The 24653-nt window shown below is 42.0% G+C and overlaps 1 protein-coding gene across 7 annotated transcripts in view; it reads right to left on the bottom strand.

Moving 5' to 3' along the window:
* Positions 1-24653, bottom strand: part of RAPH1 (Ras association (RalGDS/AF-6) and pleckstrin homology domains 1) — a 299377-nt gene that overhangs the window by 74569 nt on the left and 200155 nt on the right. For 6 of the 7 annotated variants that reach the window (XM_069225991.1, XM_069225995.1, XM_069225997.1 and 3 more), the window contains one exon: positions 19346-19420. The exons of the other annotated variant lie outside the window; for it this stretch is intronic. In XM_069225991.1, coding sequence (XP_069082092.1) covers positions 19346-19420 — 75 coding nt within the window. The remainder of the gene's footprint in view (positions 1-19345; positions 19421-24653) is intronic. 7 annotated transcript variants of the gene reach the window in all.

Below are 24653 nucleotides of genomic sequence, written 5' to 3'. Positions count from 1 at the left end.
CAAGAGGAAGGCACTGGCTGTAGTCCTACAATGGGGCAGGGCTACAAAAGTCTTTGTGATGCCGTTCTCATTTTTAAACTGTGAGAAAGAAGCCAAAAGTTGCAGGAGCGATTAGTGATATGCTACAGTACAAGTCTTGTATAAAACACATGAACTACTGTTGACCAAAATCAACTACTGCCATTGAAGGCGGCTTTGTCATTCTAGAGGGGGAGCCGAGTACAGCCCCAATATGGGGAGTAGGGTGGTTTACCTGAAAAAATACTCAACATGGGAGGTGTGGATCATGTGTAATTAAAACAAGTGGCCACTGTTGCATTTTAATGCAGGCAAGAACACATTCTACTGTGCAAAAACATCTGCTCTTTTATTATTTCTGGAATGGGATAGTGGGAGGTGGTCTTAATTATATCTGATGTGCAGTCTTGAAAACAGATGTCAGTCCGTGTGCCGGGCTTGGCAACATCTTAGTTATATCTGGCTTTCACAAGGAGTTCATGCATCATTCATTCATCAACTATAAATGAAGTATTTAGGTCAACTCTCCCACTGAGCTATGGTGCAGCTGCACAATAAAGAAAGATATTTGCAGGGATGGCTACTCCAACTTATAAAAAAATATAGAATTCAACAGGTACCCTTTAACCTTTTTGCCAGAACTGAGTTATTGACTAGTACCAACAGGATTCATAGATTTTTATTCCGAGTCAACATCGTTGAATATTTGCGACTCACACCGAAGGCATGCATACACAGACAACGTCCCTTAACTGTTTTAACAATGTCTATTTTCCCTCTCTTAAAGGAAGCATTGAACACTGCAGTACGACTGTCAAAGAAGTCACATGACTATAAAATATTCTTGGAGCATGCTGAATTTAGAAAACAGGGTCTTCAGACAGAAGTATGGAGCGGCTCAGGTAGGTACGTTCCTTATTTCAAGTTAGGCTTTTATGCTATAGCAACAACAGGTAAGTCACCTCAGGGCTGCATCCATCTTCCAACTGTACCTATCTCCTAGATTCCACTTCAAGACACTATTCTATTACATCATGCACTCTCAGCATCTCAGACACCAGTTGAGACATAAAGGGAATGGCACTTCAACTGCACCTAGTACTACGCCCTCTTGAAACAACACCATAAAAAGCTGGAACGTCTTCTGAACACGACAGCCTCCAGTAGACACATACTGGAAAATTATTCATACACCACAACAGTCAAATACTAGCGCAGCCTCGCAAAACAATCACTGAAACCAGACCACATCAGCAGATAAATGAGAAAGCACGTACAATGCACTAGAGCTACATCAAACACAACACTGACCGACTATTATATGTAAAGTGAATGAAACGCTCCACAAGACAATCACAAAAATACTCACACTCCTGTACGCCAGGCCTGTCAAATCTTTCCATTTGTACAGAAAGAAGACCGGTACCAGAGCTCAGTCAGTCGAATCTTGTGGCTATGACTCACAACATGGCAGGGTATTACACGTCCCCACATTTTCACTCCAGCTGGTACTTCTTACAATCTCTCGGGCCAAGGTACTTCTCTTCTTTCACACTGCACCCGTGAGGTACTCCATCATGTAACTTCCACAGCAGGCGACTACTCTTCCCCACCTTAGCATACTATGTGATACTGCCCCACACAACTTCTCACAACAGGTTACTACACTCCCCCAACTTCACATACCATGGGACGTATTCCCCGCATATAATCCCCAACGACAAGGTACTGTTCTTTCCCCAGTTCACACCAACACACACAAGTGTACTAGACTTGTGTCACTTGAAAAGGGGACTACTCTCCCCATATCTGCAAAACCTGGTCTCTCGTCTAAACAATAACAAGCAAAAGGGCACACACCATCTTCTACACACTAGACTCCATCATACCAAAACTTTTGGAGTTGAAAGTAAATGTTCACAATGTAGTCCCATAGCAAACTACAGGTGGGCAATTTAACCTTCCCAGCCGGTCTCGTAGAACTAAGTATTCAGCACACTGCAAACATTAACATAAAATGAAATTCCCAAACAACAGAAGTTATATTACATGGAAACCTACTTACCGGGAACATGCCTTACCAATAGAATACATAGGAAAACATTTCAATAACCAAGAATCACCAACCAAACCCTTCCCCTACCTAATGAACCTTACTGAGTCTGAAAGAAATCACATTTCTTAACAGATGCACACAAATTAATACAAACGCTATAAAAGACAAATAACACCACTGATTAATTAACTGAATGTCATATTCTAACACTGCAATTGGACACATGTCAAGCAGATGATGATATGATTTCCTATGACTTCAGGAAACAGAATACCCTGGAGCAACACAGTCTAATTTCTTTCTGAAGTATACTTGGATATGGTCCTATTACTTTTTCTAAGTTAACCCGGGGGACTTGTGTACTCGTTCAACTTTTCCAGCCATGTCCCAATCAAACATCAGTTGACTACCTTCCTTTATATTGTCAAAATCTGTATAACTAGCACCTCCACTTAGACCCGCCAGTCTGGAATCCAAGACATTGGTGAAGTTCCTCCAAGAGCATGTTACGCTGTATGCCCCCAAATACTACACTCTATTCTTCAAGCACCGACTGAGGACTGGTCAGAGAGGAGAGTTCCTATTTACTCTGTGCTGTGCTTTGTCACAAAACCTCTGTTCATTGCTTTGACCATACCGCCACCAAGAGCTGTGCTATTTCGTCTGGCTATTCTACTCTTGACACCATAAGATATGCAGAATGCCTATAACCAGTGCTCTTAGAGACCATGTATTCTTCTCCTCAAACTCAGTAAGGCCTCGTGCGCTCACCAGGGTTTTTGCCCGCGACATGGCACATGCGCCTCTAGCGATGAGGGCAGCTCAAGAGGCAAGTATGAGCCCAACACAAATCACACCTGAATTCAAATAACGCAAAATGAAAACATCACATTGCACCAAAACCAGTGAGGCACACAGGACCCTTCGAAGACAGGGACTAGCCTGTGCAATGGTCTACTTAGTTGAAAAATCATAGTGCACACTAATCAAGGCTTCTCCCTATTTCATGGCTGAATATATTACTGCTTGAACCGCTATGGGTTTCCGGATGTATGCTTACTGTAAAAGATTTCCTGCCTCTTCCCACTGTCTCCACAAGCTGTTCTTAAGCGCAGGGCTATACAATGGGACATATCAACTTAGTTTATAACTCCCCTCAACTGTCTCCTTGCCAGGTTTTGCCAGTTTTTGCCCATCTTCCTCACTGGGCTTCTCCTGCCTAGCAGTCTATGTTGACACCACTTGCTGGGAGATTTGATGGCGGGCAGCCCCAAACTAGTCCCCCATCATCACAGAGCAACTTCCTTTTCACAACAGGTTGCCTCCTCTGCCAGAAATGGCTCCCAACTGCCATCAGAGTCTTGTTGCATTTTCACAAAGGCCTTAACAATGCTGAGAAAGGGTACTTCATACGTAAGACTGGAATCTCTCGGATAGGAGGGGAGTTCTTAATTTCTTAGGAACTGACCCTCAACCTTTTGTGAGCAATGAGTATCATTTGTGTGTAATGGGATTGAAACATGAGTTTGCAAAGTAATTTACTCATTACCCATAAATAATGCATTTACATTTGCAGTAATCAACGGTGTTTTTGGAAAATATTTACTGGCATATTGTGCATTTAAAGTATAATATTTTCCAGTTATAGTGAACAAAATTAGACTGATTTAAAGATAAGTTTACCAGAGATGTGTGATCTTCTCAAGAAATAGCTGAAAAAGAATGGCAAATTTCAGTGAACAATGTGCAGGAAAGACCAGTTAATAATGGAATGATTTTAAGACTACTCTGTAGGATAGCTAACTTTTCTCCCCTTAGGTGCATTTTGCAGTCTACCATAGAAGCAAAATTGGTGAAGGAAAAAAAAAACGTAGGGGTTTTAAATACACTTTAGCAAGAAGGCATGGGGCACTTTACCACTATGCACCTTTTAGACATTTAGTCCTGTATTAAGAGTGGCCCAGATAACTCTTGACTCTTGTGCAAACTCCTATTTGCAGAGGGACTAGAATTACAAGTTAAATGCATGTTACTACACTGAGTAAATACTGGGTACAATTGAGCTTGCACACCTGGTTAAATTTAGGCAAGTCAAGTGTGTCGAACTTTAACAGAGAAAATGTTCAGTAGTTACCTGAACAAGATTTTTTGCCATGTTGAGCACCAAAATCTGCATTTCATTCCCCTAAACCTTTAATAAGAGCTAATTATCACACTGATGAATTTCGATCCTTGTGGTGTGGTGAAATACTGCAACCTTATCCGGGCCACTCACAATTAGGGCCTTAAAGAGAAATTATGCATTTGAAGTATGTTATGTCAGCAACAAGGCTGAAGATTGGAATGATTAAAAGAGCTTCTACTTTTTCATTTTTTTAAGGCATTGTCAAAGTCGAGCGGTCTGGGCTTCAAGTGCTAACACTTGACGAGTTGGCACATTAGAGTCAGACACACAGGAGGGAGCCAGCAGGAGTAGAGGGGTATGAAGTTACAAAGTAGTCCCTTGTGCAATTCAATGCAACAAGTCCTGTGAAGGTAAAAGGATTCGCAATCAGCCAGCAGCATTAGGTAAAAGAAGACTACTCCTATAGGCTGAGCCAAGATGCAACTGACAGTCTTAAGTCAAAGGCTGAAAGAGGCTGCTTTGAGAAAGTCAATGGTCAAAAAGGGGAGACCCAAAGCCAACACTGGTTATATTGTATGGAATGGGTCAGTTTGAAATACAAAACTGAGACCAAAAAGGGACTGGTGTTTTTTTTCCTATTCAATAATCGGAGTTTCAAGGATCATCAACAACTGCAAAAATGTAGTTCTTAAAACAGGCATATTGACTGTACTGTTATTTGTCTGGTGCTGCTTGTGTTCCCGCTTAGGTGTGCCGTGGCCTTCACTTTGTTTCCTTGTCTCACAACACTTCTTTTCTTAAGGACATTTGAAATAACTATGCTCTTTCACGCTGAGATAAAACATTAGTCCTGACCTTAGCATACACAAACACATTTGTTTAGTTTCTTACAAAAGTATTTTTGGATTATCCAAGAACCTGCAAAAAAAAATCTGTTTTCATCAAAATGGTTGTCATGAACTGTGCGATTTTTCGGAAGTTGTGGGGAGTTAAACCGTTGTACGTGTTGCAAGTTATAGTGATCTTAACCAACAACAAAAAAAGAGTAGCATTTTATTTAGAGGATTTAACAGTATGTAATAAGTTTAAGGAAAGAGTATTGCAGCTCTTACCTTGGTCACAAGCAAACCCGTTATTTCTCACGCAGAAGGCAGAGGGGTCCAAATGAAGAGTTCCTGTTTATAGATTTTGTGAATTAGAAAGTTCCCTGTAGGGTGGCGTGAGCTTGAGCTGTTACCAGTATTCACCCTCCACAAAAGCGTGCAGCCGACACTGCAGCAAATCTTTCATCCACAGGAATGGTGCATGTATCCCAAGGGCAGGGTATCTTTCCAACAGCTTCCGAATCCTACAACCAAGAGATCATGGAATCCAATCGGCGATCACGACTGTCACCTGTCCATCGAACTGTGTTTAGCACCTTACAGATCTTGAATGGCTGTGCTTTGGTCTTCTTCATTTAATGAGACGCCACAGATCAACTGTTTACATGCCTCTGGCCCAAGAGTAAATGGACACAAGAAAAGAAAACCATCAGGCATTGTCTGCCTAGGGCCAACACACAAGAAGCTGCATGTAAAACTAGAGCCAGTCCTACCATTAAATATTCTTTCCCAAGAGATTAGATTTGTGTGACGAAACGGGCTAAGACTAGTAAAGTCTTAAAGCTTTTAACGTGTCTGGCAATTCGACACCAAGCAGAATCTGTAACACAAAAAAGCATTTTCTGCCAATACGAGATGATCACATCCAAGGGGACAGCACACAAAAGGAACATCTGCATCAATTCAGCATTCAGGATGACGCTGTGTTTTGTTGTAGTTCCAAGTAATTATCTTAATGTTTCTTAGCCTTCTCATCTATTATTCAAAATTTCATATGATTAATGTTCAGTAATCCTATAAAACTGAAGCTACAAAATAGCGGTAACGCTTGCCTGCACGCCTATTTAGTGAGAGGTCGAGCATCTCTGATGTAAAAGTCTTTTGTGTAAGTTCAGTCATGACTATTGGATCAAATTGCGCCAGAGGCTGTCTGCTGCAAGGATAAATAGAAGGTGAATCCAACAGCTGGTATGTACCTGGGAAGTACTGTTCACAATCAAAGAGATGTCTGCAGAGAGGGTTTGAAGTGGGGCTTTGGATCACACTGACCACGCCTGGTAATGATGCTAAGAGTCAGGCCCTAAACGGAGAATCCAGCCAGAAGATCTTCAAAAACATCTAGTATTAAAGTTTAAAGAGCATAGGCAGAATAGTCTCAAATGGGGTCTAATGATCTTCAACGAGACATCACTGGTATTCAAAAATTCACAATATGGCACTTGCAACTAATGAATGTAGGTGCTCTATCTCTTTCGTCTCCGAAGAGGTCCGCTGTGTGATCAATGAGAACAGAGATTTAGAAGTGACACTGCAATATTACTGCGTGCCTTTGCAGATCAGATGACAAGCTGAATAGTATTTCTCAAATACTTACAGAGAAGTCTGCAGTTCTTCGAGCCACATTAAACAGACGTCAGAGGTTGCAACATGATCAAATTGTTCAGAAACTGTGGGTTTCCATTCGTCAATCCCACCTTCTAGCTCCCAGAGGCAATGAAAAGCTAGGGATCCCAAGAACTGGGCCCCAGGTGTGGAATTAGCCTGTGGACAACTGAAAGGTATGTGCAGAAGAATTCTGAAGCCCCAATAATGAATCTGTCTGGTCCGAGAAGCCTCTCTGACACTATCATGGAGGGGGCTGCATAGGACACAATTATTTTCTGCAAGTTCTATGATTTTCTGGGTCTGTTATTCTACATTTGGAGAGACAAGAGCTGTTTGCACAGGATCGAATTCTTTGACAAGAGTAAACAGAGATTCCAGTGTATACTTCGTGTAGCAAAATCTTGAGTAAAACATTTATATTTCAAAGGGACTGATAAAGAAAATCCACAAGATCACAATTTTACACTAGACTGCGAAAAAAAAAAAGAATGAAAACCAACTTATAAATCTATGAGCGCTAGTCTCAGAGTCTGTTCTTGATCCTGTTGCCAAGTCCCGAAGTGGGAAGTGTGCATTGTGAGTTACGGCTCTAGTACCAGAGCTTGGGCAAACTGACAGAAGGATGGACAATGCCAGCAATAATATGTGATATGGCCAATGGCTTCACATCAAGAGAGAGCGCTGCTATTTGTCGTTCTGGATGTATAATGGGTCTACGAGTATCAGAATGTGAAGAGAAAAACCTCGACTGCTTGAGCTTCTGACGGATAAGCCTGGGAAATTCTGACCATGGGCTCTTATTCAGGCATGGCCATTGCAGTCGCAGTCACGATACGAACGTCGACAGAAACAGCACCACTGATTTGTGTCATGACACTTACTGGGTAGCTTCTTGGATAGAAGGTCGCTTTATGACTGATCAATTTGTAATTATAAAATAAATGGCAAATTGTAAACCATTGAGTTTTAAGAAATATCGAATAATCATTTGTTCTAGACAAGTTAACACTTATACAGCTTGTAATTGAAAAAAGGCTACTCCAAAATCCCTCTTAATTTGGGCTTCATGAAATCGGAACATGTGAAGGTCTAATTTGCATCCAAAGGACCACCATTTATCTGTAGTTATTGCTTTTATACTATTTACAGGGTAGCAGCCTATGACGCGAGATGCACCGCTGGGAATGGATGGGAATTTTATAGCTCTCAAATACGCAGGAAAGAGCAGTATTCCCAGAGTAATCACGTATAAATTAAGTGACGTGGTTTTACTATATATATATATATACACACACACAAAGTTTGATGTCACTCTTAATGACATTTGTCATTGATGTGTTAAACGGAGTCCAGTTCTGTGCACATACACCAGACTAGGGGTCCACAGGAGAACTCTTGAAATCCATTCACTAAAGTTAAAATATGATTTCCTAGCGTCTCCTCAAATACATTCTTCTTTGAACGCATTTAATGTCATACATTTCAGTAATTGAAGGATCAAGACTGCACACAGCACCAACCTGCCCTAAAACGAGACTTATTAGAAAACAATATTTCATTATTTTGTTGCCCGCTGTCAGCTCCGATGGCCTGGGGCCCATTTCTGCTCACTGCCATTATTTGTACAAACGCCATTATGTAAATGTCAAGACAGATTCCAAGCACACAATTGCCGAAGTTCATGGTGGGGCCAACATGACTGGCTTCCCCTGAGCAGGTCTCCCCTCAAACTGCGTATAGATTGTGAGCCCGGAGCATTGTCATTTACATAATAGCTATTGTGGCGATGATAGCTGCAGAGTGCCCTGGAGCAGGTCTGCGAGGTCTCTGGAAAGGCACCCGACTAAGAACTATCTAAACCTCCTCAAAGAAAGACAAAGGGTCCAACAACTCACGTTCATCCACCAATGCATGCAGGAGGCACGAGGCAACTGCAGCTAGAAGGGAGACAGCAATCCAACACACATTTATACCAAAGGATAACCTCTATTTCAGCTAAATATACCTCTTGCTTTATTGGCACAGATGAAAAGTGCAACCCGGAAGACCTCTGGAATGTCAGTGTGTTGCACCTGTCGGGGTGGTGGTGACGTGGGCGATACTGCAGTGGCCAAAGGGGCAACGGTGTGTTTTAATCTGAATGCCTGCATGGATATATGCGTATAACCTGCACATCTAGATCACATTCTTATGTCTAACAACTCATTGTTGTCATTCACAATATTTCTACTCCCCAAGATAAAGGGAATATGAAAGGCAGACGTTTATTGCTTAAATATGTTACGTGCATGTATCTAGTACACACATTACACTGTTTACTATTATAGTATAAAAACACCTTAGTTCTCGCCATGGCAACATAGCACACACAAAAGATAAGCAATGAATATAAATACGTGCACATGTAGTATCGTATTGGCCAATGTGAGTTATTAGTTCATGTGTACAAATTAACAGCACAGCAAAGTAAAACCTGCCAGTGACGTGCGAAGGTTTAAAAACTATACCGCCTTTCATTCAAGAGCGGTTTGCCTGTCTTGTGATCCTGAGCCACTCAACGTCTAACCACCTGCCCTCAGTATGGACCGGTGTATTTAATTTACTTCCTACCTTATTGAGGTCGGTGTGAGATTTAACAAGATGACCAGAGCTCCTCAAAGTCAACCAGTGTTTTACCTTCTGTTTTGTAAGTGACCTCATTGTGGTGGAGGAGAGGTGCAGTGCGCACTATTTTGATACGTGAATGGTGGTTTTTCCATAAAAAAAATGCTGAAATAGGGCATGATGCTGCATGGAAGGTTAGACTCTAAATTACTAACCAATAGTTCAAAAACTGGAAATTAGGATCAAATTTGTATGCAAGCTATGTGACTTTAGGTAATCTACCTATGTGTTATACTTGTATTTCAAGAGTACACTCTTGCCTGTTGTGTGTATTCAACTTTGTGTGTGAAGCATTTGTTGAAGTGGTCTAGTAAAGGAACTCGTTAATACGAAACCAGCATGGACGTCAGCATTGCATCCTCGCCTGGGAGCTCTGCTCTAGATTTCTGCTGTGTGGTCCTTGACTCAAACGACCCTCCTTTCCGAGTCATTTCCCCTTCCCGTTTAGTTCTCTGTCTGCATTAGTCTACTTCATTCAGTAATGCTGGTTGGACTCCTGGTATCATCTCGGTTATCCTTTTCGTCCCTTCTTCGGACATAACAAAGATTAACCTGTGTCTTCTGTCGGTCACCCTTCTCCCAGTCTACCAATATTTATTCATCCTTGTCTTGCTACTCCCTTCATTGGTTGACACCATCCTGCTCTCAGACGATACTAATCTACCACAGATAATGTTAGGTTAGTGAAATTTATAAAGCACACTGCCAGGATAAGGGGATACTGGTCCTACGGGAAGGTAAACAGTCCGAAGATGTAATAAAATGCTAGGAGAACTCTGCCTGAAAGAAAGATCAGAGTGAAAGTATATGTGTTCAGTGTTTTCCCTGAAGAAAGATGATTATAAATCATGCACAACTGTAACATTAGATTGTTTCAAACTTTGGCCACAGGAGTTAGTGTTTGACCTAGTAGCTTCAAATGTATGGACAAATTCCTGTAGCATCACCAGAAAGATTTTATTGCCAAGCACTACTCTTTTATAATTTGCAATCTTATGCACTTCAGAGTGATACACAAATCAGAAAAAACTAATCTGTGGAAAGACTAGTTACGAGATACTTTATCAACTTGCCTCAGTTATGATCAGTGACACTTTTATAAAATGGTTATGGCTCAATGGCTAGAGGAAATCTATCTTGCAGGGAATAAGCACTACATACAACTAATAACACTGCTCAGTCATCAAACTGTCCCTCAAAATGACAAATGCCAGAAAAGGTCTAATTTGCATTCATCAAAACCTTATTTTAACTATTTTAAAAGACAAACCAGTTCTAATTTTGATTATCTATTTATCGCAGTCCTTGACACACACAAAACTTATCTGGAGAAACTTACTTTGTAAACCTTCCATTCAATTTGAAATGCACAAGGTGGTTCGTCTGTGCTACAATGGAAGTTCAATATTTTGTACGCTTTTTACAAGAAAACACATTCCGGCAAAATCATTACAAGGTTTTAACTGCCCTGTTCAAAACGAACATGGAAATTGATTTAAAATTCATAAAGGAGATCACCAAACACAAAATGGAAATACCTCAGAGTTGAAAAGGCTCCATAATCCTATTTGCTTTTAAGCAGTACGAGTCACAAGAGGCAGAGTGCAGGAAATTTGAAAACAACGTACCAAAGTGACAAAAAGAAGTAAGCAAACAAATTCTAAAACGAAGTAGCTAACACAAAGGGTTTGGAAACCTGTAGGAAAAACTATGGCAAGCAGAGGTAGGAAGACAGAAAATAATTACAAATAACTGAAAAAAATAAATCATAGCAGGGTTAATTGGCCCTTTCAATGTTCTGAAACATTTGTCTTGTTACATTTTATTGTCCATTAACAACCTGCAAAGGAACATTCCACCATAAATTTAAAAGGCAATGCAGAAGATGAAATATTTACAAATGTGATATCGAACTGCAGCTTACGTGTGTCTTTAAGGCAGGTCACTAAGTAACCAAAGAGAATATTTTGAAGGGGTACAGTTAAGCAGGTAAGTTTAGAGAAGGGGCATACTCCCGGCAAACACGTTTCTGGCAAAAGTGTGAACTTCTTCATAGAATATCCTATTCTATATTCTTCCAGGAATTTTCATCTTGATCAAAATTGAAAGGAGCACTCAATAAAGTGACCGAGGAAAAAGAGACGCCAGAAATTGAGGTTTACAGCTCAAAATATGGTATACTTCCCCAAATTATTTCTTCTTTTTCTGTCATCAGTAGATTCTTTTTGATTTTTATGATAATATGCTGTGAATAGGCATGCCAGTCCAGCCATTATGCCAAGCTCAGACGTTATAGAACCCAATACAGCTAAACCTTTAACACGCTATACCCTGCTTCAGGTTCCTGGATGCAAACGTACACTCACATCATGAACATGAGTGATTTATCGATGAAAAAAACCAGGGGTGTGGAATTCATTAAAATATCTACTTGTCCAGGGGACAGGTTGCTTCTCAAATCTACTTGTCCTGTAAAAAGATCTACTTGTCCCTTTGGTGCCATGTAGTGTGGCGTGAAATTATGGCAGCAATCTCATTATGTAAGAGCTCTGATACTAGCCTCTCTGATTATGCCAGGGCTACTACCACAGTAGGGCTTGAATACTTGCAGTTTCAATCCCTACTGTAGCAATTTCCTTATTTTGCCACCTTTCTGCAGATCTGCATACTGGGGCTGGAGGAAGCAGTAAGCAATAGTTCCAGGGCTGGAATGCCTTTGAGTCTGCAAACCTACTAACCTGCATGTTTTAAAGATTTTCACCAGCTTCTCTCTAATATTTTCCCATAATAAGAAAGGTTGGACATTTACTCCAGACAATGGCAGAATTAGAACTTCTTCCAGGGTTGGGAAGAAAGTGGCTGGAGGGAAAATGAACTTGCAAATGCTCAATAGATTTTCACATGAGCAAATCTACACATGCGTATTTACCCATGCTAAAATACAGTTCACAAATATTTTATAGGGGTACGACATATACCATGGGTGCACTTTTGTGACTTTCTTTAAGAATTGGGGCCACATGTAGGTAGGTTCAGATTTGCGACTCGCAATTTGCGAGTCGCAAATCCGAATGTAGGATGGTGTCCCTGATACCATCTGTGATTCGCAAGGGCTTCGCAAATGCCCACCTCATGAATAATCATGAAGTGGGTCGCACAGGGATGGTGGCATGCTGGAGACAGCAGACCACCATGTCTGTGACTGCTTTTCAATAAAGCATTTTTTTTTATTTTTTGTAATGCAGCCCGTTTTCCTTAAAGGAAAACGAGATGCATTACAAAAACGAAAAATGAAACGTTTTTGTTTCATTTTTTCAGAGCAGGCAGTGGTCCGCAGGACCACTGCTTGCTCAGAATTTTTTCTTACAGTGACATTCACAATGGGGAAGGGGTCCCATTGGGACCCCTTCCCTTTTGTGAAAGTGTTAGCACCCATTTGAAATGGGTGCAAACTGCAATTGGTTTGCGCCCGCGTTCGCAAAACAATCCTACATTGCACTGCGAGTCGCAATTAGGAAGGGAACACCCCTTCCTAATTGTGAGTCGCAAACCCGTCTTGCGATTCGGTAACCAGGTTACCGAATCGCAAAACTGGGTTTGTGCATCGCAATGTGCTTTTTGCACGTCGCAAACAGCGAAAGTCGCTGTTTGCGACATGCAAAAAGCTACCTACATGTGGGTCTTGCTCCCTAATTAGGTCTGGTGTTAACAAAGACATTTTGTTTTTATTAAACTTCTATTTCTCTCTCTTTCGGCTGGCTTTACTGTGAGTGATCGCATTCTGCTCTTCCACAAGGAGCATATTGGCACACAAAGTAGTTTTGTTCAGTGTCAGGAACTACAGTGGCAATCAGTGACGTAACGAAACTGGAGGGTGCCCCTTTGCAAAGAACATGGAGGAGCCCCCTCTCCAGACTCACTCAGGGCAGGTGCTATGCTGAAGGGGCCCCCTGGAGGGCGGCTGCGGGGTCTTTGTTATGCCACTGGTGGCAACGTGTGCTTTTAGAGTTCAAAAACGGTTTTTATTTTTTTTGCCAGTGTTTGTTACAATGTTGAGGGCCTGGTAGCTCCCACAACAATAAAGTGTTACAAAAGCCATGTCAAAACAAGACACGCATTGATGAAACTAAAAGACTTATAAAAATATGTCAGATCAGTTGGCTTTGTCAGTGTTTGTTTATTTTCATGCTTCCCATAATCGTGTTGAAAATGGTTACACTGATTTTCCATTATAAATATTTTTGGGAAATACTAGCATGCATCAAAACATTTTACTAAATGACATTTCATTTGCATCTAATCAGAGAGCATTCTGGGAGCATTATACTTGGCCTCATAGCCTAAACTTTTCAAACATGTGTATACACGTTTTCTGTTTTTTTTTGTACTGGAACCAACGTCAGTAGTGAAGTGTGACCTTAAAACATTTATTTACAGCACTCACCCTAATAATGAAGGCTTTCAAATAATGAACCATAAATACAAGTTTGAACAGCATTATCTTTTGAAAACACATTACCTCAACTGCAGAGAGTTCCACTCTCTGTAAACAGGCAGCCAAAGGGTTTGTGCTGCAGAGGGTTGGGCCTACTTGTCCCAAGGACAAAGTAAACATAAAAACTTGTTGCCCTTGACCCCAAACAAGATGTCCCGGGCGATAGGAATTCCACATCCCTGAAAACAAAAATATGGCTTTGTGCTTTTAGAAAACATAAGTAGCTACATAGAGAGAAAAAATCCATCATGTTTTTTGCAAAGGGATTCAAGAGAAAGAATGTCATACGAGTCCTTTTAAAGTAAATAATTAAGTAATTATTGAAAGTTATTATTGAAATGCACTGCATACACAGAAGTGCAGAAGGCCATAGGCATTCTTCTGCCTTATCAAGCAACTGGTACCAGATTTGCCAACGAGAAGCCAAAGGTTGATCACCCATAGTGGACTCTTCGGTCATCAAAGGTACTGGGGGCAGAAGCGTCTTCTCTGTGGAGCCAGATTCCAGTATCCCTTCTATGATTCATGAAATCACTGAAGACACATCTGCTCAGAGAGGCTGTTGGACTTCAATGCAGTAACCATTCCTGGCCTCAGAGACCCACTGGCACTATTGTTAGCCTGCTGACAAATGATAAGCCTACTATGTGATCCACCTGTAGCTTTTCTTTAGCGTTTGTGGCCCCTTCTGTAATACCAAGGTTCCCTGGAGGTGCTCAAAGCGGGTGCAAATGCCTGTTGCGCCCATGGGGAACTTCTATAATACGACCCCAGAAGTTCTATGGTTTAATTAAGCTTGAAGGGCAACACTACCTTATGGAGGAACTTACAATTCGTTGGAAGAAGAACCCTATCCCTGTGGACCTGTATGAAAGGCTCCTGAATGGTGAGTGCTTGAAAGATGAAGCTTGACTGTGAGAACTATCATTCCCAAAATAGCAGGACTGTCAGATTGTTTGGCTCGAAGAGGCAGACAGGTGCTAAAACACTAAGACCCTTTGCAGATTAAATGCTTGGTCTAAATCCTCTTGTTTTTTGAAAAAATAAATGGTATGTTTGTTGAGGTTTAGAACCAATTTTAATATCCTCTCTCCTGCTTGATTAGTGTCTGCCCGTAGGCACTACCTTGAACATTATACTATGGCAGTCACCAAAAAAGATCTCCGGCAAACAGCTCCCTCATGGGGAGCCAGTCAGACATTCCAGCGCCGGTCTGACGAGGAGCATCCCCGATGATGAAGCATGACATCCGAAAAGATGTGTGAGGGCTCTTGCTCCTAAACTTGTAGGTTCCCTTTGTTTTCCTTTGGAACAGTGTACTCCTTGTTGTGTATGATGTCTATTACCCATCTGTCCATGATGTGATTTCCTGGCAAAGGTGGAGGTAATCATGCAATCACCCACCGATAGGTGTGTGATCGAGAGAGATGCTGGGTACGTCCTTGCATGGCGGGGGGAGATCTTGTTGGAGCCTCCTTGTCCTCCACCCCTATTCTTTCCTCTGGCAGATCCCATAATGTATCTCTTACTGACTTGATGGTGGTAAGCCTGCTACTGCCTCTGGTATGAATAGGCCTAATTTTGAGAGGTGTACTTAACCAACCCTCTGGATGCCTCCAAACTGAGCCCCTAAATGACAGACAGGAGAGCCCAGGGAGTTGGATGTCTCCCTAGCTTTTTTTTAATCTTTTCAAGCATCTCATCAACTTGTGGCCTGAAAAGATGATCACTGTCAAAACAAAGGTTGATGAGATGCTGCTGGACCTTGGGTTTAAATAAGGAAATACACAGCCAGGCGTTATAGTGGCATCAAACACACAACAGATGCAGGCATTCCAAGGTGTTTAAGGAGGTCCTTCTCCCCTCCCACTGCGTTCCATCGTATCTCGATAGGTGAGCCACCAAATCAGCTATGCGCTATTGGATAGCTGCTTCCTCCACCACCCTTTTACCTGCAGTGCATATCTTTTTACTCTCCTTAACTGATGGAGGAGCATTGTTACTAGTTTGGGCAGAGGCGTGCATGCAGGCTGTGTGGACCACTAGAAAGTCTGGTGGGACCTGTCCACTAATATACACAGGATCACTGAAAGAGGGTTTCTTTTTCACCCTGGGGGAGTCTACTCTGGCCTTGACGGGCTCTCTAAAATTCTGAGGGGCAGACTTCAGCATCCCTTTCAGCACAGGGAGAAAGTAGGTCGAACATTCTATTTTGGCGAGTGCCTCCATGAGGAAAGTAACTTTCTCTTGTATTATACGCATGTCCACTTTGTGGTGTGTGGCTGCCCACTGAAACACTTCAGGGTATGCAGCTGTACCATCGGGGTAGAGGAAAGCTGACCATATAGTGGTTTAAGTCAGTTTCACTTGAGGGAGCTATGTTACAGTTTCACCCATGGGTCATCTGGGGGGCCTCTCTCCCATTGTCAGGTCATAAGAGTCAAAAGGTCTGTAGGGACTGCCATAACAAGACCCTGAGCTTGGAGACCACTCTTGAGAGTCTGATGCAGGTATTGGTAAAGGGATGGGTGGCCAGAGTGGGAGTGTAAGGGAGAGAGTATGTGGAAGATATAAGGCTGATGGCTGCATCTCTATACCTCTTAGGTAGAGGTCCTGGGGAAGAAGGTGTTGGGCCTTCACGAAAAGTAAACTACCACTTGCGAGGGATAGACTCGGATGGTGGAGACAGCGTGGTGGAGATCTTGCGGGTGAGCAGCTAAATAAGGACATGTTGATGCCTAGCATCCAACTCTTGTTGCAGTTACTCGAGGATTGGGGCCTCGATGTCCTCTTCAGAGGGTGCTCTCTCAGGCTTGTGTTCATCCTTCTTCCTGGAACCTTGGTGGGGTTTTGGTGTCGAAGTGCGTTCAAGGTTGGCTTTGATACAGACAGTTACTTGGGTGGAACTGAAGCCTTTAGAGTGGTCATGACCTTGAGTGCTGAGTGAGATGTCGGCGCAATGGAGGACGTCAAAGCGGAGGTAAAGTTCGGTATTGCAGATGGCCTTTGGGTATGATCAAAGGCTTGCTGCCTCCGAAGCCTTCTGTTGTTGCCGACCAGAGCCAGAAGGTGGCAGTGGCATGTGGGTGGACTTGCCTCAACTGCCAATCTTGGGGTTCGACACCCTACTACAACAGGAGCGATGCTCTGCCTCAGAGTGATAAACAAATGTTTTATGTTTTTCCTGAGTAGCTGGCCCTCTGTGTGGTTTCAAACCAGGGTCCAGTCGTCGGCGCCCAATTGATGTTGTTAAGCAAGTCTTTATTAGGAGCTCCAGATAGGTTCTCCAGATGCACGGTGCTGTGAGCCCAGCTGCTTTCCCGCAGGTGTTGCCTGCAGTACCAGAGCGTCTTGTTTGACTGGAAGACCAGGCACGAGGAGCAGGTGGTTAAGTTGTGGTCCAGGGAGAAGCAAAGATTGCACACTTTGTGTTGGTCAGTCCATGGACATTTTGCAATACGTCAACCACAGTATTGGCACAATGTACGTTCCATTGCCCTTGGCTCCTTCTTGGGCAACAGAGAGCCTGAAAGTATGCTGGGCCCCCCAAGGGGACTAGGTCTGAAATGCTTTTGATGAATACTATGGTCCTCAAGGCATGAAGGGTTTCTATTGAAAATCTAGTTGACAATGGAGCTTGAGTCCATCGCAAGAGATAGGTTAGCACACTGGCAGGACAGACAGGAACATGGAGATCATGGCAAACTCCAGATCCATGTGGAGAATATCTGAACCCGATGGCGGAAAAAAAAGCAATAAACACAGAGTCAGTGCCCATGTGCAATGTACAACGAGAGGAGTCACACCTCAAGAGACTTCAAACAAAAACAACTTGCAAATGTCCAAGCCCATACCTAAATGGCATGAATATGCTAAGCGTGTGTATCTACAGCCTCACTTGCGATGGAAATACATTAGATATTGAATGTTGCTGTAACACTGTGCACTGTACATTTGTATTTGACCAACGGACTGTCAAATGCAATAACGTTTTTTTTGATGAAATAAGCAAATACACAGAACCACCAAATGGAACCGTTCTTGTGTTATGGATAGGAACATACAGAGCGTGTACAAGGCTTAGAAGACTCCCTAGAGGTATCCAGGGAGTACACTCTTGCACAAGCAGACGCTTGTTGCGCGCATATAGTAGACAATAAACACTGCACTTAGTAAACCATGTAAAATCATCATCATTAATATTTAAAAGACAGTCCTAATTCCTTTCTGCAACATAGAAGTGTTCCAAGATATACATGTGATGCTTGCTAGAGTATAGATATCTCGTTAACCATTTATTGCAATTCCAATTAAAATAGAAAAATGATATCCGGCAGATATTTCCTGTCCAAGCTGTAAAAGCAGCCCACAGCCTCTGTTCAGAATGGAAAAGTCATTGGCACAGTGCAGAGCGGGACACAATGAGGAGCACACCAGGTTAAGAAAGAAATCAGCAACAAGCACTTGTGTCCAGGGCATTTGCAGTGAACAAAGTGGATCGAGTGCAAGGTGGACCAGGTGCAACCTCCGTGACAGAAAGGAAGAAGAGACTTCAATGAGTGCATGTGCAGGGTGAGAAGATAAGACATTACAATGTGCAGGAGTGTAGTACCTGGGGATGTACGAATTTGACCATTTTTGTCACAACTAAACCCACCAATCATTTTGATTTTGTCAGGCTGGGCTTTACAATATGATGGAAGATATCAGGAGCCTGTAGCGATACTCTGCAAAGCACTCAATCTACCATAAAGAGTTCCACTTTATTACCTAAGTTTTCGACTGGGGATCCAGGAGACCAGAGTTCCGTGCTCCCTGCAGTCTGAATTTAGGCTCCCCGAGTTTCAACAGTTAAAGGAGGTGAGTTACAGTGATGTATAGTAATATCCCTACGTCCATATAATTTAGTTAACCAGAAAGGTTAAGTTAGAATCCAGGAGCAGTGATTTCTTAGTTTGCGTTTTTATTCACAATAGTCTAGTACTTCCCTTGTTTGACAAAGCAGTAAAAGCCTGTAAACATGCACCCACCAGTAAGCGCCATATGGAAAAAAAACTGGATTAAACAAACACATGCAATATAAGAAAATCTGTCTAAACATCAATGATGCCACCTTCTAATACGTAACTCGGCAATCATATGCTAAGCATTAAGCCTTAATGCCTTCATCCACTGACAGAAAGAGGCAAAGCACACTGCAAAGCGCCCAACACCAGAGAGCCTTATTGACTTTATGAAATGGATTTGGTAATGGCGTACAAGACAAAGATTGAGTGATCTTTTTGGCAATTTTGATCTGAGCATTAAAGATTGCCACATGTATGTTTCGGATAGGTGTAAACGAATTTGTTTGGAAATCCTGGCTAAAAACACCACTTATGCATTAAAATCCTCTAAGAGTCAATCAGAATTATTTGATCTAGCGCCCTTCATCCATTTCATAAATGACATGCTAGCTATACAGGAAGAGGCATGCAGGTGAAGAGATGAAGCATCACCTTGGTCAGCAAATGAGAAGGCTTCCCTGCAATGTTTCTCAGAAGGAGGGAGGTTTCCCTGTCCAGATAGGAATGCTTGTGCAGAAGGAAAGAAAAAAAGACAAGAAATCAGCGCAGCAATTTTTTTTAAAGAGGTGTGTTGATTATAAAATAGACAAGCAAAAGGAACAAGAATATACACAGCATAAAACAGAGACAGGCGGTGCACATCCCAAGTGATCAAAGCCTGGGAAAGTTTCTTTAGCAAGAGCCTAACCCAACAAGACAGCAAAATAGCACAGAGTGCAAACAGTTTAAACCAAAGGAAAACACGTTGCCCAACATACTTGTGAAATGATTCGTCTCGTCTTTGTTTTGATATTCCTTAAGTACCCCAATTAATGGATGTCATGCCTGGCAGAAACATTTAGCATGCTCAATTAAATTAGCAAACTGCTGCCCCACATCATCCAGTGTCCAAAGTAGATGCAAATGTCTCAGCACACGGTCCTTCCAGACTCGGGAAACAAATTTAAAAACACAGCAGAATAAGTATGAGGTTGTGGTAGTGAAATATTTCAGTAAGAACTCATTTTAGATATCCAATATACTATGAACCATAAATTAAATGATTTGTGATATGGTAGGAGCATGGTATAAGTTATGCTCAAGTCTTTCACTCTTCAAGCATGGAAACCCCCAATTCATCTAGAGATTTCTTAACTCTAAGACATCCTACTAAAGAAGAAGAATAGAAAACATGTTGTTTAAAGATCATCAACACCTGGAAACAATGATAATGACCACAAACACTTTTTACATCAATACTTTTTGTTGAGTTAATCAGGTTAACGTCGATCGGCAGCATTTTCAGGGTAAGGCTGCGAACAAATCATCTGGTGCACTAGATATCTGGCTAATGCTGAGGGGGGGGGGGGGGGGGGAGACGCCGTCGATAGCAAACAGATGGATTTAATATGAACATAAGAGAAAAAAAGCAAGTGCCAGGACTAGTGAAAAGAGGACTACCAGAAGGGGGAGTGGTAAGGTAAGAAGATGTGGCATATGTAACATGCAGCTGCTTCTAAGAAGACACTTAGGTAAATGTAGTACATGGTAAGAGGGACAGTAAGACAGAAGATAAAAGGACAGGCGAGGCAGTGAACAACGCAAAACAGGGCACACCATCAGTAGAGCATCCAGGGTCACTACTAAATTATTACATGACTACAAAGTGACAGGGTCCAGCATATGTAAGAACTAAGGGGCCTAGATGTACTAAGATTTCATTCACAAAACAGGAGAATACATAATTAAATACATGAAATCTCGAGAGCAAAAACTTAACAACCTTAACGCAACTAATTCTGCTAGGAAAAGGAAGCACAGATTACTAACCTGTTAACTATTTGCATCTAAACTTGGGTTCTGAAGTAGCGTGCTACTCTCTGCAAACTGCTCCAATTCCTCATCATGGGCAGTAAGCCTTATATAAACACAATTCACAATTACAATATGTGAAGAACCATCACAGACCATCTGAAAACCTGCTCACTTTAACTTCTCCATATGATGTCAACTTTTCACTAGTTGAACACTTTAAGAATGCTGATGTTCTGTGACCCATGGTTTGCCTCTCTCACCTACATTATATAACATGTACGTACTGAGCGCTCCGTTCACCACCCAGGCATTTTCATGGCACTACTGACAGATAACAGATGTTTATTAATATGCAGCTCAATGGTACTCCTTGTATTAACACCAGAAAGATCAAAACGTGAGTAGACCAACCTGGATTCGAACCTGTGTCCGTGTGTCAAACAGAGATTTCAAGAGTGAATGCACTGGCTCCATGAGCCGCCATTCTGTCTTCCCTTGCACTTCTCCATACGTTTTCATCTCTTCCTGCACACTCCACATTTACAAGACTTAACCTGTGCACCCATATGAAGGCACCACCAGAGACAACACGCAATCTTCGTACACCAGTCAGATTAACAGGGAGTACACAGACAACAAGAACAGGGACACATGGGAAGCTTAGGATGGCAGGAGAGGGAATTGATAAAAACCCTTACAAGGGAAGCAACAAAAACGCCCAGACGCTTAATAAATGGAATCTCTCATACTCTCAACTTACAGCAATGATTGACTTATGACAAGACACCGATGCAAGTTGTTTTGGAAGATCCCTCCTCTGTGTCCTTCCTTGCAATCTTTCCTGCTTTCCTCTCCAGTCCTCCTCCCCAAGATTCAACAGCAAGCTACTACTGTTTTTCAGTTTATAAATCAATAAATCTTGCTGTTGGTCCCTCACCAACCCTATAACATTTTCTCCAGTTCTAACTTCCACTCTAATACCAAATAGTTAGGGCTGTTTTCCTGTGAGACCTGAACTTTTTACTAGTATCTACAATAGGTTGCTTCAGTCAACAAAGAACCCATCCAGTCAAAACACAATACAGGCCACATGGACAGACAAAGCAAGCTGGAAGGAAAGGGCTGACAACAAAGTGATTTTTTTACACGTGAGCAAATGTGCCATGGCGTTAGGCAAATGAAATGGCATTGTAGGATGGTACGTCTTGGATAGAAATGTGAATTAGTGCTAAGGGCTTCCAGTGTGCAGGATGTTTAGGCACAGAGTTGTGGCTCTGGAACACAATTGGTTCACCTGGAGAACACACAACATATTTGTGATCACTGTGAGAAGTTTGCCACAGACCAAACAATAGCATTACAAAACGAGACCAGCACAAAGAACAAACGCTTGAAAAGTCAGTCTTCTGTAACTGTGAACTGAAAAGTGGACTCCACGGCCTAGTCCACAGCAACTACGTTTCAAAAGAAAAAATAAAGTGTTTTCTGTCTTTTGGAGAGTGAAACAACTATAGAAGTCTCACTGTGGCAAGCGGGTTTGGCTATACTTGGCAAAGCCCTTTATGTTTTAATGAGAAAAAAACTTTACAAATTGATTCCACCAAAAATTAGAACACAGTCATCAACATTTCTCACAGTTAAAACAGAGTACCTCTAAAATAAACTGAACGGTCCTTCACCAACCAGCAAACACAGATTGGACCTCCGGGAGCATTATGACTGCCATAGCATGTTTTAATTACTCAACTCCCAGGGCAATTACTTCTAAAGCAGCCAAGTACCACCCTAGGTTTTACATTATTTTTCACATTAAACATATTCTAAGCCATACATATATACATACACATTATAACACAATCAAAAAATGGGTAAACCTATCCACCTTCAGGGATTTCCTGAATCTACCATCAGTATTCTTCTTGCTTCTCCGTGTATTCTTCTCGCTGATAATTTTGGATCCCTAATTTCTGGTCTGCACTGGCTCATCCTCGCCTAAAAATACCCTTTTCAGGATGCAGAGGCTACAATGTGTCAGATTTGTGGCATAGATTGTCTCATGATTATAAGCTGTGTTGCGTGTGCCTCCGGGTATACCTTGGCAAGGTTCATTAAATGCACCAAATCCATCACTTCAGCTCATTTATATAGATGTTTTATTTGCTGTGGTCAAGAACACCTTAGGGTTCTTTAGAACTAAGTTCTTTAGTACTATTTGTGAATTTTTCAGTACAGACTCGAGAACATGAAAATCAAGTGAGACCGTATGCCTAGACAGAGGTGGAAAGCATACACAGTGCCTCTGCAGTTTGATCCAGTTTGTAAATTGAGATGGCTGTGGTGAGCAAGGCCTTGGATGTTAGGCCACTCACCTCGGCAGAATGTGTTACAATACCAGTGTTTTTCTGGCAGGAGATTTATAGGTGGGTGGTTTATGAGGCAGCGTTTCATACGGTTGGCAGGGACTACTGGGCTACAACCACTGGTTGGGGTCATTTGTCTCTGGTGTCAGTCCTACTCCAGCTCTTGAAACTGTTCCCGCTACACCCTCTCCACACTTCATTCTCAGGGAACAGAGGGCGAGGAGGTAAGGGCTTCTCAGGGAGGTAGTGTGAAGACAGAGACACAGAACTCAAACAGTCAAACACCTAACACAATAATCCATTGTCCAGCCAAGTGCTTGCCTTCGTAATTATGAGTGCTCCAGGGGTCTGCAATTTCATCTATGGGCTTCAGTCGAGGTCCACACCATTTACAGTGACTTATCCCAACTCGTAGGGTGCCCCATTATTTGCTGTGACTTGGCAGAGATTAATGGTCACTAGTCATCAAAGGACGAACATTCTACAGTGAATAATCCATGTTTCTCGATACTACATAATTATCTTTCTTGCAATGCCACGTGGTAAAACAGAGCTAGCACCCTGAACTCAAAATCATAAAATGTATTCGGAGCCAAGGACTGCCGCCACAATTTGTAGGTGGTAGACCTCTCTGTGTGTATTTAAGCGGAAGAAAATATGTTGGGCCATAAACCACAACAAACACATAAGCAACCATAAAGTTTTTTTCCCCGCCGGAATAAGGTGCAAAGAAATTATTATTTAATTAATGAAAACTGAAAACTAACGAGTATTTAAGGAGCTCGTGACCCTGGTGCGAGGTGAGGGTCTGTCGAATGTCCAAAGCTGCAGCAAGGACAGGGAACACTTCCTGCAATCTTTAATCTCTCCCTCCCTTCAAACAGGAGGATGTTATCTTTCGGCTTAAATTCCAGGCTGAGGTCATGAACCAGCTGCTCTTTAGCACTGTGTTTATAAGGCTTTCCCAATCATGCAAAAGCTCCACATATTCATCAAAACAAATGCTCCCCATAAAATGTTTTACAGAGGCTATAGACATTTAAGATTTTACACCGGAGAATACGTGATGCAATTAGTAAATAGGCTTTAAACATACATGACAGTGAGGATAGTAATTAGACAGCACAGCATTGTATATCTTCAATAAAATGTCGAGGAGAGCTACTGTATTTATGATGGAACTAAAAGTGTTTAAAACTCCGTTTTTGCAATTAAACCAAAAAAGGTAGTGAGAAGTATGTTTTTGGGACGATCCATGCGGGCCTGGAATTCCATCTGTACAATTATTGACAATTGTCTGCAATAGTCAATACCATGCCCAAGGGGACCATCACACCCCAGGCTCGTGGAAGTCTAGAGGCTAGTCGGAGAGCAGTGGCTCGCGGAGAGCCACAGAGACCACTACGCTTAGAAGCATCATTTTTACAAGCTCCATCATGAAAGGTCCCTTAGTACGCCCGATAAGCCTGCTTGGGAATACCCTGAAGGCACATTAATGGAAAATCACAAAATGGAAAAGGGACTCTGAAAGAACTATATCAGACGTCAGCCTTGTAAAACATTAAGAAAATACTGTTTAGCGAAAA

Source organism: Pleurodeles waltl, chromosome 3_1, assembly GCF_031143425.1.
Source record: "Pleurodeles waltl isolate 20211129_DDA chromosome 3_1, aPleWal1.hap1.20221129, whole genome shotgun sequence".
Classification (NCBI taxonomy): Eukaryota; Metazoa; Chordata; class Amphibia; order Caudata; family Salamandridae; genus Pleurodeles; species Pleurodeles waltl.
Note: the sequence above shows the minus strand (reverse complement) of the source record. Positions and strands in the feature narration are given on the sequence as shown.